The sequence below is a fragment of the Panthera tigris genome, chromosome B1 (assembly GCF_018350195.1).
Source record: "Panthera tigris isolate Pti1 chromosome B1, P.tigris_Pti1_mat1.1, whole genome shotgun sequence".
Lineage (NCBI taxonomy): Eukaryota > Metazoa > Chordata > Mammalia > Carnivora > Felidae > Panthera > Panthera tigris.
Window position 1 is genome coordinate 75858091 of NC_056663.1, and position 18888 is coordinate 75876978.

Here is an 18888-nt window from a genome sequence, read left to right on the forward strand (position 1 = left end):
TTCTTCTCCTATGTGTGGTTTGGTTTGGTTTGGTTTGGTTTGGTGAGAGCTACATTGAGACCAGAGTAGACCAAATGTGGCTCATTATAGGGCAGAGGGGATTTTTAGATCACTACCATGTTTATAAAAAGTAAAAAATGTATGGGAATATTTAGGAAGACACATTTTTTACCAGTAAAGATAGCCCAAAGAACAGGGCATCATTGGACATCATCATTATCAACAAACATTCACAGAGGGCTGACTGAAACAGTTTAAGAGATTAGAGTCCTTAAGGGGCACTAAGGAATCTACTCCTGAAATTATTGTTGCACTATATGCTAACTAATTTGGATGTAAATTTTAAAAAATAAAAAATAAAATAAGAAAAAAGAGATTAGAGTCCTGTTAGGGGTGCCTGGCTGATACAGTCAGTAGAGCATGCTACTCTTGATGTTGGGGTCAAGAGTATCCACTGGGTGTAGAGCTTACTTTAAAAAAAAAAAAAAAAAAAAAAAGACAGTCTTATAGTCTTGCCTTCATCAGACATGCTGATTAGATAAGGGGATAGACCCATGCCTAAAACCTTAAATAATAAGACACACTATCATGGTAAGTGTCAATTTAGATAGTATGAGAATTCACGTAGGATGTGGTAGGCAGAATAATGTTGCCCCTTCAAAGATGTCCATGTCTTAAACCCTGGAACCTGTGAGGTTGTTATATTGTGTGGCAAAGAGGAATTAAGGTTGCTAATCAACTGACCTTGAGACGAACAGATAATTTTGGATGATCCTGGTGAGCCCAGTATAATCCTTCGTGTCCTTTAAAGTGGAAAATGGAGCCAGAAGAGGTCAGAGTGAGAGAGAGAGAGACTTAAAGATGCTGCATGGTTGGAGGAAGGGGCCACAACCCAAAGAATGCAGGTGATCTTAGGAAGTTAGAAAAGGCAAGGAAACAGATTCTCAGTTTGAGCCCTCAGAAGGAATGTGGCCCTACAAACACCTTGACTTTTAGCCTAATGAGACCTATTTTGACTTCTGTGCACTAGAACTACATATAAGATAGTAAATTTTTGTTGTTTTAAGCCACTAAGTTTGTGGTAATTTGTTACAGCAGCAATAGGAAACTAATACAAGGATGCTGAAAAGAAATAGGAGTCAGGGACATTTTCATGATGAAGGTGGTTTTTGAGCTAGGCATTAAAGATAGGAAGAATAGTAGTAAGAGAGTCATACAGTTTATCTTCCAGGTACTAAGTTCTTTATACCCTTTATACCCTTTAGCTCATTTATCCTCACAAAAACCATCAGGATAACATTCTGCCCCATTGTGTAGATGAGAAAAACAAAGTTTAGAGACTAACTTAATGTAGTCACTACAAGGCAGTACCAGTCACTACCACTAGTAAATAGTTGCCCTTTTAACAACATGATGGCAGTTGACATTTATTGAGTGCTTACTTTGCCCAGGCAGTGCTAAGGATGTCACTGTCATTATCTCATGTAATCCCCTTAGACTCTGTGCATGTAGTAATTCATAATTTTTCTGAGGCATGGATTTGTCTGGCCAGTAACATGGCTGAAATGGAGGAAAAGAGACTAGAACCAGAAAATCCAGTCAAGACACATCAGTCTGACAAGTGCTGATCAGAATGTAAAATATAGGTAAAGACAGTAGGCATGGGAAAGAGAAAGCAGATTCCACAATCTGCTTCTTTGTTGAAACATAACTCCTTATTGAAAAAAACTTCCCTTCCATCTCTTAATTTCTCCTTCCCTGTGTGGTTAAGGTGCTACATTTTAATGAGTTTAGGCATTTTACAATGAAAATGAAAGGTGTCAGTATTGACAGTGCTGTAGACCAAACTTTTCCACTTACCCACAAAAGCGTGGGTAGCAGTCACGTAAACTTCTCTATAATATGCCTCATTTCTCTCCCACAGTGGTAACTCACCAAGATGGTCTTTAATTTCTTGGTGTAGTAGTAACTTTAAGTTCAACGACAGCAAATGTGTATTTATTGAAAATGTACCATTTAAAAGAACAATATACTATTTACTATGGGAGTCTCAAAAGTGACTGAAAATGAGTTTGGAAACATACCTGAACAAGGGTGGTGAAATGGAATCCAAAGGAGGAGATGAGTAAGTATTACTGTCAGTAATTTTGTAGATTGAACCCTGGCTTCTTTTCAAGTAGACATATATTTGTAGTTTTCTTTGCCTAAATAAAAGAACTGTGTAAAGACTTTAGTAAAGTGTCTGAAACTCTGATCTCATATATGTACAATTCCATCCATGGTCTATTTGAGTGGAACTACTTTCACAATCTTTTAAAGAGTCACCAAAGTAAGCTTCATGAACCATAAATATCTTCTAATGGATGGATCCATTGTTTTATTTATTCTAATAAATAAAGGGGTAATGATAGTATTGCTGCAAGAGTTCTTTTTCAGAATGTGTTGATCCTTTAGTTAATACTGATTGGCACACAGCATTTTTGTAGGTTTGATTGATTTAAAAAAATAATATAGCGATGTCTGGGGTGGCTCAGTCAGTTAAGTGTCCCAACTTTGGCTCAGGTCATGATTTCGTGGTTTATGAGTTTGAGCCCTGTGTCTGGCTCAGTGCTGACAGCTCAGAGCCTGGACCCTGCTTTGGATTCTGTGTCTCCCTCTTTCTCTGCCCCTCCCCTGCTTGTGCTCGCTCTCTCTCTCTCTCTCTCTCTCTCTCTCAAAAATAAATAAATGTTAGAAAATAATAATAACATACTATATACTGTCAAGCTGGAACTTGACAATAATACTTGGGAGTATGGTTCAGAATCCTTTCATAGATAATACTAATTTTAAAGATAATATTCATTTTAATACTCCAGTATGAGGTACAAGACAGATTGCATTATACCACTTCTTACTTATATTGTGAGCATGTCTGTGTGTATTCATTCATGTAGTTTGAATCTTCCCAGTAATTCCAAAGAATGATTTAGGACTTTTCACTGCCAACTTGAGTTAGTAGTCTGAGTTCCCTACCCAATGGGGTTTGATTTTTCTATCCAGCTAAGTGATCAAAGCCAAATCCTCAAAGCCTGAATGTCTTACCATGGATTCTAATAAGTTCTAAGTTAGCCATTCTTCATGGTTTTAAACAAAGCAAAAGATGACATTTGCATTTTTATCATCTTCATTTCAAAGTGTTTGTCCTGTTATTAGATTCAGAATCATCCTGGATGGGTTACACATCAGTAGACTCTGCCTAGCCATTCCCCAAAAGCTGTCCCTGCCAGAACAGGAGCCCATTTCTACATAAGTGGAATATGACCTAAATATGTAAACTTTGAATCCATGTATGTCCATATTACTTAGAATCAGAAGTCATCATGGCAGGAAAATTTGGGTAATCTGGAGTTCTCATACTGAGTCAACGACCCACGATAGCTTCCTACCACTCTCCTTATCTCTGTCCCTTTGATGTGCCATGGGTTCCCCCATTGCCTCCTTTACATCTGCCAACAGCATTTACACACATACAGCCATCAGCACCCTTTGCACCAGTTCTGCCTCATTTTCTGCCTCTTTCTGTTTGTGGGGTATTCTTCCATTTCCTCAATTAGCTTTATTTACCAGGAGACATGGATGAGTAGGAATAGGGAATGCAAGCATGTTTTCTCTTTCTCCCTCCCCACCGTGTGTGTGTGTGTGTGTGTGTGTGTGTGTGTGTGTGTGTGTGACATATACCTACAAAACCAAGAGACTTTTACATAACAATCCCACCATGCTGACTTTCACATTGAGAGTGTATTGGTGAACTTTAAGTGACCTAAATCCTCATGCTCTGCATGGTGGGCCCCTGGAGTGAGTGCATTACCCACAGCAAATGTGCAGCATTTGGCAACTAAATTTTAGAGCATTCTTATTTTTAATAACTCCTTTTTTTCATATAAATGGTAGACTTTGGTCTCGTAAGTTATATGTATGATTTCTAAGTATATAAAAGTTCAGGAATCCTTTGCAAGTATATTCTTTCCTAATTATTTAAAAATTAGAAACTCTGGAAAAAATCGGGGATGTGTGCCAAAGAGTATTTGATCTGAAATAAATAAAATCCATATGCTTAAAGCATTATATATACTCAAGATGAAATTTCCATATTTGCTATGAATTTGTTTTCATTTTTCTTAAGGGAACTTTATCCGAATGTTTTGTTATTGTTGGCAAGATCCAGATCCTGAATCTCCCTCAGTGCTTTGTTTTGTTCAGTCTTGGATTTTGGATGAAAATAATAGCCGTTTATTAATTTGCCAAAAATTCAGCATCACCACTAATGTTATTTCTTGACGATTACACAATTGTCTTGGCTGTCATAAAAATTACTTTGCTTCAAAGTAAGTATATAAAAATTTGTATAGACACACAAATACACAATAGACACACACTACATATATGTATATTCAAGCAAAAAGATAACTTATGTGGGCACCTGGGTGGCTCAGTAGGTTAAGCATCTGACTCTTGATTTCAGCTCAGGTTATGATCTCACGGTTTGTGAGTTCGAACCTGTGTCAGGCTCTGTGCTGATAGCTCAGGGCCTGCTTGGGATTCTCTCTCTCTCCTTCTCTCTCTGCCCCTCCCCTGCTCTCTCTCTCAAAATAAATAAACATTAAAAAAAATTTTTAATAAATAAAAGATGGCTATGATAAAATGTGAAATCGAATTATTAGCACACTTTTGAGAAAAAATAAAAAGACAAGAACATGTGTTTTAATTTGTTTTCCATTGTCAAGAGCTGGGGAATGGGGAATATTGTGAGTAATGGATAATTTACCCTTACACTCAAACTCTGAAATATATGGGTCTTAGGAGTAGCATGTTATAGTCACTGTGTATGTATATTTCCATAGGAATATAACACTGAGTAAATTTGGGAGGGAATGTTTAAAATGTCTTCCAAAAGATTATCAACTAGTTCAGTAGAGGTACTGTGGGGAGGCATTTGTATCTTCTTAGAGCACAAAGTATAAAATGACTGTAGACTTTACTGTTTTAACCAAGAACGAAGGAGAGCTATGAACCATTCACTTCCTGAGTGGACATGTTCCAGCTGTGCAGATTGGTCATAGCACATCTGCCAATCAGAACAGGCCCTGGAGGGAAGCCCTCGGGTGCTGAGTCTTGTTTACTTGCATTGTGACTCTGTTTCTCCCCTCCTGTGTTGTACCAGTAGGGAGTCTTGTGGGGGGAATTTGCTATTACATGCCTAAATAAACTCTATGAAACTAGGATCACAGCCACATCAAATGGTATTACGGGCAGACTTTTAGCTCATCTTTAGCCACAGGTAAGAGTTGTTGCTTTTTTATATGAGGAAAGCTGATCTGCATCCAGTTTATAGCTTTGCTTTGAGATATTTTACTTTTGTTAGCAGAACTAGCAGCCTATTACTGAAGAGGAACGATTGAAAACAATAATGATTAAATTGTGCGCTTTGTTGCTAGGACTTTAAATCTTTAGTGCTCAACAAATGAAAAACCATGGTATTTTTATTTGAGGGGGTGTAAAACTAAGGTAAATTAAAACGAAAGTTTTAAAAGCGTCAGTAACACTAGGTCACTGTGTAGAGAAACTGGAACCAGAAGCATATTAACGTTGTGCATTTTGGAGAGCATTATATCTAAACAAACATGTTTTATTGTGAATCTTCCTACTTGTTAGTCTTTCAGAAAACATACTTCTTGTGTACTAACGCCTTGGTTTGAAAAAAATTTCGTTTTCATTATGAACCTATTCAGAAAGAATTGATACATATATTTAACTATCTGAATCCTATACGTTTTCTTCATAATTCTCTCTAGAAGTTTTATAGTATGCTTTTATTATAAATCTTTATGCTGCTCCACGAGCATAGGGGGGAGTAAAAGAGTTCCTGTCTAATCTTTGTTTTTCCATTAAATTCTATATTGTTAGTATTAATTCAGAAGATACTTTGGAAAACTATATTTTGATAACATTGCATGAGATTTTTAAAAAGTCATTGCATAGGGTTTTATTGTGGCTTATACATTGCTTTCTGTTGTTAGTTTTTCCTTAACACTGAGACCTTTTCCCTTTATTTTTAAGCATGTACTGAAAAAAAATTGTTACTTGGAGTAAAAAAAAAAAGACAACCTGTGGATTTTGTAGTTCTCTCTCTTGTATATAATAGTCTTCAGTGGATTAACAACATTTTACAGAGTCCCAAGAGACACTTTTGAAAACTTCAAGCAGCCATGCTCTTGTCAATTACCTTATAGCAAAGTGTCTCACCCTCAGCACTATTGACATTTTGGGTGAGATAATTCTTTGCTGTAGGGTGCATTGTAGGATGTTTAACCGCATCCTTGGTTTCTCTATCCACTAGATACCAGTAGCTCCCTCTTACTCAGTTGTGACAACCAAAAATGTCTCCAGGCATTGTCAAGTGTCCCCTGGGGGAGGAGGAGTGAAATTGCCCCTAGTTGAGAATCACTGCCCTCTATAGCACATCAGACCTAATTATCAGTGAGACCTTGAAATCCAACTTCTGAACAGTTTTGGGCAATAGAGAGTTAAGAATGAGGCTGTATGGGTCTCAGTATGTTTGCAGATGTTGCTGTAGCTGACTGCTCATTTTTTTTCCCCTCCCCATCCTGTTGGAAGCTTTTGCCAACCATGATTCATGGAATGATTTTTTTGAGCTGAGTAATCTGTGGCTTTTCAGTTTCCTTACTTTCTTTCCTTAGCTAAATTTGTTTGGATTTTAGCAAAGTGTTTAAAACAGCAAAGATCTTTGTTTTGGGGTTTTTTTTCTTTCACAGCAAAGATCTTTGGAAATGAAATAATACATGTAATGATATACTTTCCAAGTAGATGATTTTAACCAACCATAAAAATTTTACATGCCTATCTTTGTATCCTTTGTACCTCTTCTGTAAGATCCTCTCAACTCTGATGAAGAGCCTTATACAGGGGAAGACACAGCAACCTTTGAACAGTGCTTTGTGAAATCTAATGGTGTAGCAGCTGATATTTAAGAACTTTTTTTCCAGGGCTTCTGAAGAGCATTTTGACATGTAACTGTCTTCTTTCTTTACAGATTGCAACGAACGAAATAAACCAGAGCATCGTTCTTCAAGGTATGAGTTTATACTATTTAATAATTCTGTATAACACTTCTCATTTGGAAAATATTTGGAGGTAGTACAAGTATTCCTTATAGAGTTCTTGTATATTTGAATCTGTGGCATTCAGAGAAGCTTCACAAGGGAAACATTTCTCTTTATTCCCTGAACATACTCTTTATATTTCATGAACAAAAATTCTTTATAAAATTATTGATTATACCTGAAAGACATACTTAATTTTGAGTATTCCTATCAGTGACAGGTAAATCTTTATAAAAAAAATTTATTTTATCTCTATTTCCTTCCTTTGGTGGTTTTCTTTGACCGATATTTTTATAAGTGTGCATTTCTTTTTTCCTAATTATAAAACTAACATGGGCTCACTGTAGAAATATTTAAAAAATTTTTTTAAATACAAAGTATTAAAAAACAAAGCAAAACAGCTTGTGTTCCATTAGCTACAGATGGCTGGTTACTGCTAAAAAACTTGTGCAGTTCTTCTAGTTTTTGTCAGTATATATATATTCCAGTTGAATTCTTTAAGTTCCTGTTACATAGTTTCAAAGGGCGGGAAGGCTGTTTCACCTAAGCCCCTCACTCACACTGAGAGTGTATTTCAAACAAGACCTTCACCAGCACTGAAGAGTATTCTTAAAAATCCTTGTCAAACTTATAGGTAGAAAATTCTGTACCTTCTACTCCTACACCAGAATGACAGGCCTGTGTTCAATTTTTTTTTTTCCCCTTTAGCCTAGTTCTGTGAAGGTTTATAATTTCTTTAATGTCATTTTTACCTTATTCCACAGTACATCACTTTTTCTTTGCATTTTGTGTTGTGGGAACTGATAATATGGTAATAATGCGTTTACTGGGTTGACTGTTCTGATAAACCAAATACTGATGCTTTTTCAAGGTATCAAACCCAGAATGCACTGACCTCAAATGAATAAAAATACAAAATGTATGAAAACTCCATTAGTTGCTCTTCCATCTTGCAGAGATGGTCAGTCAGAACAGGTTAGTGAGACCTAATCTGGGAGGAAAGTACAACAGAGTATTTGGAATATAAGGCTGATTTTTTTTTCCAGGTATAATTCACATATGTAAAAGTTCACTCTTCTTGGTGTATGATTCTAGGAGTGTTGACAAATACATGGTTATATAACCACCACCACAATTGTAGAAAAGTCTGTAAGACTGATTTTTTTTAATACTTAAAAAATAATAGAAAAAGGCAATGTAAGAGAGAAGACTTTGACAGCATGTTCAACTGTGAATGGCATGAAGTTGGAATGGTAAAAAAAAAAAAACAAAAAAAAAACAAAAAACACTTCGTCTGATAAAATCAGGATCCGTAAGACTCTTGGCATACTGAACATTTGACTAAATCAAACCATGTAAGTTTTAATTGGAACAAATATAAATCCTTACACTTAGGTGTGAAAGACAAATGGAACATAAGGAGATAACGGGGTTATAACTATGTTTGGAAAAAAGTCTTGAAGATTTAGTTCTTCATAAATTTGTCATAAGTCCATAATTTTATGTCATTGCCTACACCTCACTCAAAAATGTCAGCATTGATTTAATTGCACTGAAAGAATTATAATGTCCAATATAAGAAAAGTCATAGCTCTAGACCATAGTTTATGATACTATATCCAATTTTGGATCCACAAGGCCTTGAAAAAGTGAAGTATGCAGTGACTGTCTATATCGATATCACTTGAGGAACTTAAAATCAAAAACAGAGTCCCATACTCTACTCCAGAAATTCCTATTCAGTAAATATGGAATGAGTGGATCCTGGGAATCTGTCTAGTAAAGAAATCTGTCAGTGATTCTGATGTATAGGCAGGTTGGGAACCACCAGCATTGAAGAAAGCAGCTGAGTTGGGACAGGGAATATGAAAGAGAAGAGTAGGGTAGAAATCAAAGTTAAGTCACAAGAAGACTTGTGTAAGGAGTTTGGTGAATTTAGCCTAGGTGTGCAAGTTAGGGGAGGTATATGGGACAGAAGTAACTGACTTTGAGCACCTCTGAGCAACTGGCTGGTATGTAGAAGACACTAGCAGACTTGTTCCTCCTAAATGCCTGTCCCCACTACCAGGAACCAGGTATCCTTGGAGGAATGGCTGATACCAGGTCTGGGGAGGGGAAAGTACAGGTGAGCCTGGACTCATGGTGTGATGGGAAGAGGAAATGTTCAGCTAATGGGTCATGTCAAAAGGCCTTACAGGGTGCCTAGGGGTGGTTCAATTTGTTAAGTAACCGATTCTTGATTTTAGCTCAGGTCATGATCTCGAGATTTGTTAGTTTGAGCCCCATGTCAGGCTCTGTGCTGACAGTGTGGAGCCTACTTAGGATTCTCTCTTTTCTTCTCTCTCTGCTCCTCCCCCATTCGTGTACTCTCCCTCCCTCCTTCTGTCTCTGTCTCTCTCTCAAAATAAATAAATAAATACAGTTAAAAAGATGAGGAAAATGTATTTTTAAAAAAGCATAGGAGGCGGTTTCAGGAGCCTCCCACTGGCCAAATCTGGGACAATTGGGGTATCAAAAAATTTTTAAATGATAATGGATTCTAACACATTGGATTTTTAAAAAACCATGCAGGAAAGATCATAGAATCAGAAAATCATCATTTTATAATTCTTAGTGTAATAGTTGATTCAGGCAAGGATTATCAGTAGCTCCTAAAAGTTGGGTAAAAAATAGTTGGAGGGACATACATTTACACTGCCTTAAAATTATTTTAAGCTTCCAGTTACAAAGGGGAAATGTACCTTTTCAATGAATAGATCTAGGGATCTCATTCTTAATCAGGCAGTCAACTTATATCATTACTAGTGAGACATCCTGAGAGTATGTGCCTCCACATGGTGCATTAGCAAAACACATAGATATCACTTACAGGCTAGTAATCCTGGTAAAACCAGATCATGTAATGAAAAATACTAAAAGGCTAAAAAAAAATCTAGATTAAAAGAGACTGAATTTTTCTTTAAATTGGAATTTTAAAATCCAGATTTTTATAAACACTTTGGGAATAATTAGAAAAATTTAAATATGAATTTTACTTTAGATAATATTTTATTAATAAAACTTAGGTATATAATAGGAATGCTGTTTTGTGGGAGAATGTCCTTATTAATAGATGTACAAGAAAGTAATAGAGGTGGTGTAGTCTTATGTTTACAAAATAAATTTCAAGTGATTTATGAGAAGAAAGAAATGAACAAGAGGTAAAACAGTAAATATGGGAAAATAGTAATTGGTGAAAAGATGAAAGATATGTGGGGTTAATCGTGCTGTTCCTTCAACTTTTTCAGTAGACTTGAAATTTGCAAATTAAAAAGTAGCAGTGGAGGGAACTGTTCTGTGTTCCATAGAGTCCCAGAGGGCAGAATGTGCCTCCATGGGTAAAAGTTGAGGGGGGTTATTTCTGCACAATGTGAGAAGGATTTCCTAACAGCTGGTCAAAGATGGAATGGGTCACTCTGTAAGGGAGCATTGTGAAAAGCTAGACGAACTAGTGCTGGGCATAAGAGAAAAGGTTCACACATTGCAGAATTATTATTCTAGGTGGTTCCAGTCTTGCTCATTCAATAGCCAATAGGTATTTGTTGAGAGGCCCTAATCTGGGCTCAGGGTACCATAGAAAATAAGAAAAAGTCTGAGCACGGAGCACCCATTGTTTTGGATTTACACTCCCAATCTCAGGGATCTAGTCTTCCTAATTTCTGCTTCAGAAAATGCTTGTGGTACTCTTCAGGATATTTGGAAAAGACTCAGATTCTCAAGGACTATGCTACTAGTCCTGGTAAGCTTAAGTATTTAGAACAGTGCCTGGTCCATGATAAGCACTTAATAAGTAAATGTTTGTTGAATAAATGACAGTTGTAGTTCAAAGAGAGAAGGGAAAATGCCACTGTTTTTCCCTTGCAAATTGGGAAGAATCTGACTCTGGAAAGCTCACCCATAACTGTTATTGACTATGTTTGTTACAAGTACAACAAGAAGTAATAAGAAAGGAGAGATGTTTTTCCAGGAAAGGCCATTGTTTTCTGTCCAGAGGTCTGCTGAGACTGGCAGTGACCTGTTCTTTTCCTGCCATTGTCAGACGAGTAGGACTACCCCACCAGGACTGCAGTGTCGGGCAGAATACCTGCTGCATCAATAGAGCAGAAAGAGGGGCTCCTGGGTGGCTCAGTCGCTTGAGCGTCTGACTTCGGCTCAGGTCATGATCTCACGGTCCGTGAGTTCGAACCCCGCATCGGGGTCTGTGCTGACAGCTCTGAGCCTGGAGCCTGCTTTGGATTCTTGTCTCCCTCTCTCTCTGACCCTCCCCCATTCATGCTCTGTCTCTCTCTCTCTCAAATATAAATAAACATTAAAAAAAATAATTAAAAAAAATAGAGCAGAAAGTAGAGAATATAAACAAAAGTCACTTAATTTTGGTATGTTTGTTGGTTCTCCTCAGGCCACTCATTCAGTAGCAAGAATAATGGGCTGAATGCCAGCAAGGATGAGATGTGTTTCTTTTGTTTGTATTTTTATAAGGCCAAACACTCCTATAGCTTTCCCAGTGAGAAGTGAATAAATCTGGACGTCTGCCTTTCATTTCAGTGCTGAAGGAAGGAAAGCATAACTCTTATCAAGTTAAAGGAAGAGGTCAACACTAAGACCTCAAGCTAAAAATACTGCTTAAGCATCTCTAAGTGGCTTGCTGGATGCTTTTTGATGAGTTTTTGATGTTGGTGTTTAAAAATTTTGCTTATTGCTGATTGAGCTTTGTTGAAGTCAGAAATATTTGGCTTCTTCTTACCTTTTCCTTATTAGTTTAAATACACCATTTACCAAATTGATATCCCATGGAATATTCTTATGTAGGATATTAAGCAGTTTACGAGAAATAAATACTCATGCACAAAAAAGTCCGTGAAAAGGTGAGTTAAAACAAAAGTAGACAGGGGCTCCTGGGTGGCTCAGTTGGTTAAGTGTCTGACTTTGGCTCAGGTCATGATCTTGCAGTTTGTGGGTTTGAGCCCTGGGTCAGGTTCTGTATGGACAGCTTGGAGCCTGGAGCCTGCTTCGGATTCTGTGTCTCGCTCTCTCTCTGCCCCTCTCCTGCTCATGCTCTGTCTCTCCCTGTCAAAAAAAAAATAAATAATAAAACATTTTTTAAAAATTTTTAAAAAGAAAACAAAACAAAATTAGACTTTTTTTTTTTTTTTTTTTTTTTTTTGCTGTGATTCCAGTAAGAGTCTTTGAAATGCTAAAGTACATTATAGAACTCCCAAGTGAAAGATTTACTATGCAGGATTTTAAAATTTTGTTTGAATTTGTAACTTCCTTTCCCAGACAGAACTATTAATAACACATAGGAAAATGTGCTATGAAATGACAGTTTGGGAAACTAATTGAGAGAGAGGTAGGAGCTAAAGATAATAAGGAAAGTTAAGCCCTGTGGCAAGCAGTGTCAGGAATGGAAAGTTACGAGCTCTTTTTACTACCATACCAGCTCTGAATAATAGATCCCAATGACTTATGGGGGCTGAAATCAGCTACTTTGTCTTAAATGTTTTACCTACTACAAGGAAATAATTTACAGCAGCAAAACAAAACAAAACAAAAAACCCACAAGAAGGCATTGAAATGAGAACCCTAAATCTACTACTCAAGCATTATCATTTGAATCTGTCTTCCAAACACCTTCTTAAAACCACCTTTAAGAAGTTACAATCCCCTTTGACATCTATTTGTAAAATTCAGTGAAATTTCAGAAAAATCACACAAAAAATGTTTGAACTCAACAAAATGAAATTTAAAGGAATAGGAAGAATTACCAAGGCATTTTTGAAGTTCAGAAGAGGGAGGTGGACTCCTGCAAGTAATTAAGACAGTGTTTTGTCAACAAACAGAAGGATAGGTCAAGGGAACAAAATAGAGTCCACAACAGACATAGATGGATACACATAGTTCTGTGTCTTATGCTGTAATAGGGGCGGCATTCAGATTAAAGGGGGAAATGGACATGTCAGCAAATGATGCAGGAAAAATTGATTATCCATATTTTTAAAAATTCAGATGGAATTTGTTTTATATAAGGTAGAATCTAAATACATAAAAGTCCAAAAATGAAACTAAAATATTTTGAAGAAATAAATGAGACTGTCTTTATGACTTTGGGGTAAGGAATGTGTTCTTAAACAAGGCTTAACAAGTACAGACCACAAAGAAGAGGATTAGTAAATTTATGTGAAAATTTAAACCTTAAGTACATAGGGGTGCCTGGGTGGCTCAGACAGTTAAGCACCTGGCTCTTGATTTTTGCACAAGTCATGATCTAATGGTTTGTGAGATCAAGCCTCGTGTCAGGTGTGGAGCCTGCTTGGGATTCTTTCTCCCTCTCTCTTTCCCCCTCTCCCCACTTGCACACACGTACCACTCTCTTTCTCTCCCTCAAGATAAATAAATACACATAAAAAAAAAAAACACCTTATGTGTATGAAGACCTCAAAAGCATGTGAAAAGCATGGGTATGCAATGCACTCAGGCAGCAAAGGTCAGTGTCTATAAATAAATGTGTCCATAAATAAGAAACTACACATCAGAATGAAAAAAGACAGGGAACTATGGCTAGGGAACTCACAAAAGATGAAAGCTAAGTAGCCAACTAATATTTGAAAACCTTATTTATCTTGCTACTATTAAGATATACCAGTGACATGATAATGTGATACTATTTCACTTCTTTCAAGTAGGCACAGAAATCTCAAAAGTTGATGATAACAAGAATGTATGAAAAAATTTGGTGTATCCTATTTAGAGAGCAACTGAGCAATATCTGATGAAGCTGAAAATGCCCATAGCCTACAACCCAGCAGGTATTATATGCCCTCAGGAAATTGTTTCGCATGTGCCAGAGAGGAACCACATACAAGAATGTTGGGAGTAGCACTGTTTGGATGAAGGGAATTTACTACATATGGCAACGTAGGTCAATCTCAGAAACATAATTTGGGCTGATAAAAGGCAAGTTGTAGAAAGATAGGTAAAGAATGATACTATTTATATGAAGTGGAGGTCCGCAAATGGGCCAAATCTGGCCTGCCACCTGTTTTTATAGGAACTCAGCCATGCTCATTTGTTTGCATATTCTCTATGGCTGATTTTGCATTTAAACAGCAGAGTTGACTACTTACAACGAAAACCATATGGCCTTCAAACCCAGTGTGGTCTCTGCGCTGGCAGCAGAGAGCCCAGTGCAGGGCTCGATCTTACAAACCATGAAATCATGAGCTGAAGTTGGGATGCTCAGCTGACTGAGCCACCCAGGCGCCCCTTGCTTTGCAGATTTCTATTTCATTTTCTCACTTAAGAGTTATACAAGTAGGGGCACCTGGGTGCCTCAGTTGGTTAAGCATCTGACTTTGGCTCAGGTCATGATCTCACGGTTTGTGGGTTTGAGTCCTGTGTCGGGCTCTGTGCTGACAGCTTGGAGCCTGGAGCCTGCTTCCGATTCTGTGTCTCCCTCTCTCTCTGTTCCTCCCCTACTCGTGCTCTCTCACTCTCTCTCTCTCTCTCTCTCTCTCTCTCTCTCTCTCTCTCTCTCTCTCAAAAATAAACATTAAAAAAAAAGTTATACAAGTAATACATGAAAACATTTTTTAGTAGTACAGTAACATGGTGTCTGCCTTTATTCCATAGGCAACTATTTTTAACAGTATAGTGGTTCAGTGTCTATCCTAGTCTACTTTCTATGCATATATATAGTGTATATTCAAGTTATATTTACAATAGCAGGGATGAGTGTGTGTAGTATATATGTATATATGTGTGTATATATATGTTTGTATATATTTATGCAAACTTGCCCTTTTCATTTAGATTTTAGAAAGTTTGACCATGTCACTTTCTCCTTCATTATTTTTTTAAACTGCTACATAGAATTTTCTCATGTAATTATATTATTATTTACTTAACTAGCCCTTTATTAATAGCATTTGGGTTGTTTATCAATAGCAGCAGAAATGCTGCTGCAGTAAACATCTTTATGTTTGTATCGTGTGCATACATATGTGAGAAAGCCTCTGTTGTTTCTTTTAAGTTAGATTTTTTTTCCCAAGGTTCTATTGAACTCTTACTCTCATTCATAATTATCTTAAGTTTTGAAATGTTATATACCTTACATTTGTACTCTCTTCCCTACCCTCAGGTCGCTTCCTGATAGTTTTGTGTCACTGCAGGTTCAGTAGGGTCCATTTCAACCCCCCTCCGCATAGTATAGCCTGAAACGTCACCCTGCACAGGGAGACATTCAAACTCAACATGCAGTATATTTGTAGCACATTGGTCAGTACACTCAGATTTAATAATTGATGATGTTAAAATTCAGCAACCACTTTGTTATTAAGAATTTGAAAGAGTCTTGGTTTTCTGCATTGGTATCCTGTTGTTGGTCTTACAGAGATGTTAAGGATTTTATTTGACACTTTAGCATCATCACATTATGACTTAAATAGATTAGCTAAAAGCAAAAGATTTAACTTGTTTTTGATCTTCTCTTTTCTAAATACGTTTGTTAAAATGTCGTGCTCTGCTGGGCTTAGTTTAACTGCTGTAATTCTGTAGCATCTCCCTGCCCATATGTTTTGATTCCTGTACGTCTATAAACTATAGCCTGTGTGTAATTACTTTCTCGCATTATGTTTTCTAAGCTATAAGAGAAACATTACTTTTGCTGTAGCATCTGTAATGCTATAAAAGAGGTAAAAAATTAAAGTATATGCAGGTTTTGGGGGGAAAAATCCTTTTGCGCTGGGAGATGTGAAAGGATTATTAACATTTCATGTCATTCTACAGAGAATGTATATTTATTATGTTGTTTTATTGTGGTTTTAAGAAATGTGACGTTAGCATCCCCCCCAAGCCCCGCCGTGTGATGAGAATGAAAATGAAGCATTTATATGGTTTATCGGTTGGGTAATTGAAAAGTTTTATCAGCTGGCCTACCACTGCCATAGTACTTGGTGTGGGGGCTTCTCTGGGGTTTTTTCAAATTAAACTATCAGCAGGCAGTTAACTTTGGAAAAGCTGCTGGTCCTGTATTTATTACTTTTTCTCAGAATGGGCATGCATGGCCACCCATTTCTTAGCAGTCCAAGGAGCATATGAAATGCCTGGCCGGCCCTTAAATTTTTTCATCCTAATTCTTTCCTCTCTTTCCCTTGAGTCAGTTATATTTTATATTAGTTCTTTATTTTTCTGCAGTATAATTTAGAAGCAGTTATTTATATAGTTCTACAGAATCTATAATAAATATCTTGTAGTGGAGTGAACTTTGTATACATCTTTGTGGATCTCAGTCTGTTCCTAGGTTATGGTTTTACCCCAGCTAATAAATATCTGCATACAGCTGGACTTCTGTGTTTTCTTTAAATGTTGTCTCTTAGTGGCACAACATATATCACATTCTTCAAGAGCACTGATTAGGACTATAAGCCACACAATTATTCTAATTCCTGGAAGAATCTTGGCGTGCACAAAATTGCTAAACAACTACTTAGTAGCCCACTTACCTCCTGTCTCATTAATAGTAAACTGCCGTTGATCAAAATTCATTCTTATCCTTATACATAAAACCCTTCTCAAAACCAGAAATCATGCCTGGTCCCAAAAATATAATTTCAAGGTTGGGGGCTTAGGCCCTTTTGGTTGTTTGCTCCTCCAGATAATAAATCAAATTTTTGTCACTTCTGATCTTGTTCCAGTTGTAGAGGAGCTCTGCAGAGATGCAGAGTGAGCTTGCCCACGCTTACGCCACACTTCTAAGTGCAGCAAAATAAGGCAGGCATGCCCAAGGACTCGTGTGTGTCCCTCTCCTTTTGGAAAGGAGGTTTGAGAAGCAGTACCCTTTGGAAATTAAGGAGATAAAACAATAAAAGGAGAGTGTTGGTTGTCTAATTGTCTGAATGCTTCAGAGTAACATTGTGTCTAAAATACAAACATCCCCTCAACTGTAAACTGGTTTCCGGCAGATAATACTGTCTCTGGTACACAGCCTTGTTCCAGGCAGTCAGTCCAGGGATGCTACCTCGGGATGACAAGCAGGACTTAAAGTTTATCCCCATCTATTGCCCAGTAGTTTCTCTTTGGTTACAGATTCTTTTTTTTTTTTTTTTTCTCCAGGTTTATTTATTTTGACAGAAAAGAGCGTGCACTCATGAGAGCATAGGTGAGGGCCACAGAGAGAATCCCAGGCACGCCCTGTGCTGCTAGTTGTCAGCACACAGCCCAACATGGGGCTCAGTCCCACAAACTGTGAGATCACTACCTGAGCTGAAACCAAGTGTTGGACACTTAACCATCTGAGCCACCCAGGTGCCCCTGGTTACAGACTCTTAAGTTCCAAGTAGAAAAAATCTTTATCAGCTGAACTCCATTCTTCAGAATTTTTCCATATGGTTAATTCCTATCTTTAACTCCATTGCTTTTTTTTTTTTTAATGAAGTTACAAATGTTTGTTCTGATTTTAAAGTGGAATATGTTCTTGGGCACCTGGGTGGCTTGGTCAGTTAAGCATCTGACTTCAGCTCAGGTTATTATCTCACAGTTCATGAGTTTGAGCCCTGCTTTTGACTCTCTGCTGTCAGCATAGATCCTGCTTTGGATTCTCTATTTCCCTCTCTCTCTGCCCCTCCACCACTTGTGTGCTCCTTCTCTCTTTCTCAAAAATAAATATTAAAAAAAAAATTAATAAAATTAAAAAACAAAGCAGAATATGTTCATGATAGAAAACTTGGGGAAAGGGGCCCCTGGGTGGCTCAGTCGGTTAAGCGTCCAACTTCGGCTCAGGTCATGATCTCGCGGTTTGTGAGTTTGAGCCCGTTGTTGGGCTCTGTGCTGACAGCTCAGAGCCTGGAGCCTGCTTCAGATTCTGTGTCTCCCTCTCTCTGCCCCTCCCCTGCTCATGGTCTGTCTGTCTCTCTCAATAATAAATAAGCGTTTAAAAAAAAAAAATTTAAAAAAGAAAATTTGGGGAAAAATAAGCATATAAAAGAAAAAAGTCATCCATAATTCCATCTTTTTATAATCAATCACTATCACATTTTGGTATATCTTTTTAAACAGATACTATAATTTTAACATAGGGGCTTATGAATATACTGTTTAAAATTATTTTTAACATTATAACATGAACATTTTCCCCTTTCACTAAGCTTATAAATTACGATTAAAACTTGGACTACAAAGTAATGCATTTTTATTATAGAAAGTTTATCTTGGGGCGCCTGGGTGGCTCAATCAGTTAAATGGCCAACTTCAGCTCAGGTCATGATCTCACGGTCCGTGAGTTCGAGCCCCACGTCGGGCTCTGTACTGACACCTCAGAGCCTGGAGCCTGTTTCAGATTCTGTGTCTCCCTCTCTCTGGGCCTCCCCCGTTCATGCTCTGTCTCTCTCTGTCTTAAAAATAAATAAACGTTAAAAAAAAATAAAAAATAAAAAAGAATAAATTAGGAATTTTATTAAAAAAAAAAAGTTTATCTTAAGAAAGAAAAAAATTAAAATTACTCATAGTCCAGCCACTGAATTATAACTTAGTATACTGGTGGTTCAGTCTTTTTTCTGTGCATATGTGTTTTTTTTAAATATATAATTGGGATAATACTGTACATAGTGTTTTTCACAATACAGTAGTTTATAAAATTTTTCCTAGGATATGATTTTTAGTGATATTCCATCAGATAGACATATCCTATTCA

At 37.1% G+C, this 18888-nt stretch overlaps 1 protein-coding gene across 2 annotated transcripts in view; it reads left to right on the plus strand.

Annotated features, from left to right (window-relative positions):
• The window catches only part of SH3D19 (SH3 domain containing 19), a 186871-nt gene that overhangs the window by 84670 nt on the left and 83313 nt on the right, over positions 1 to 18888 (plus strand). For both annotated transcript variants that reach the window (XM_042983776.1, XM_042983777.1), the window contains exon 2: positions 7094 to 7133. In XM_042983776.1, coding sequence (XP_042839710.1) covers positions 7094 to 7133 — 40 coding nt within the window. The remainder of the gene's footprint in view (positions 1 to 7093; positions 7134 to 18888) is intronic.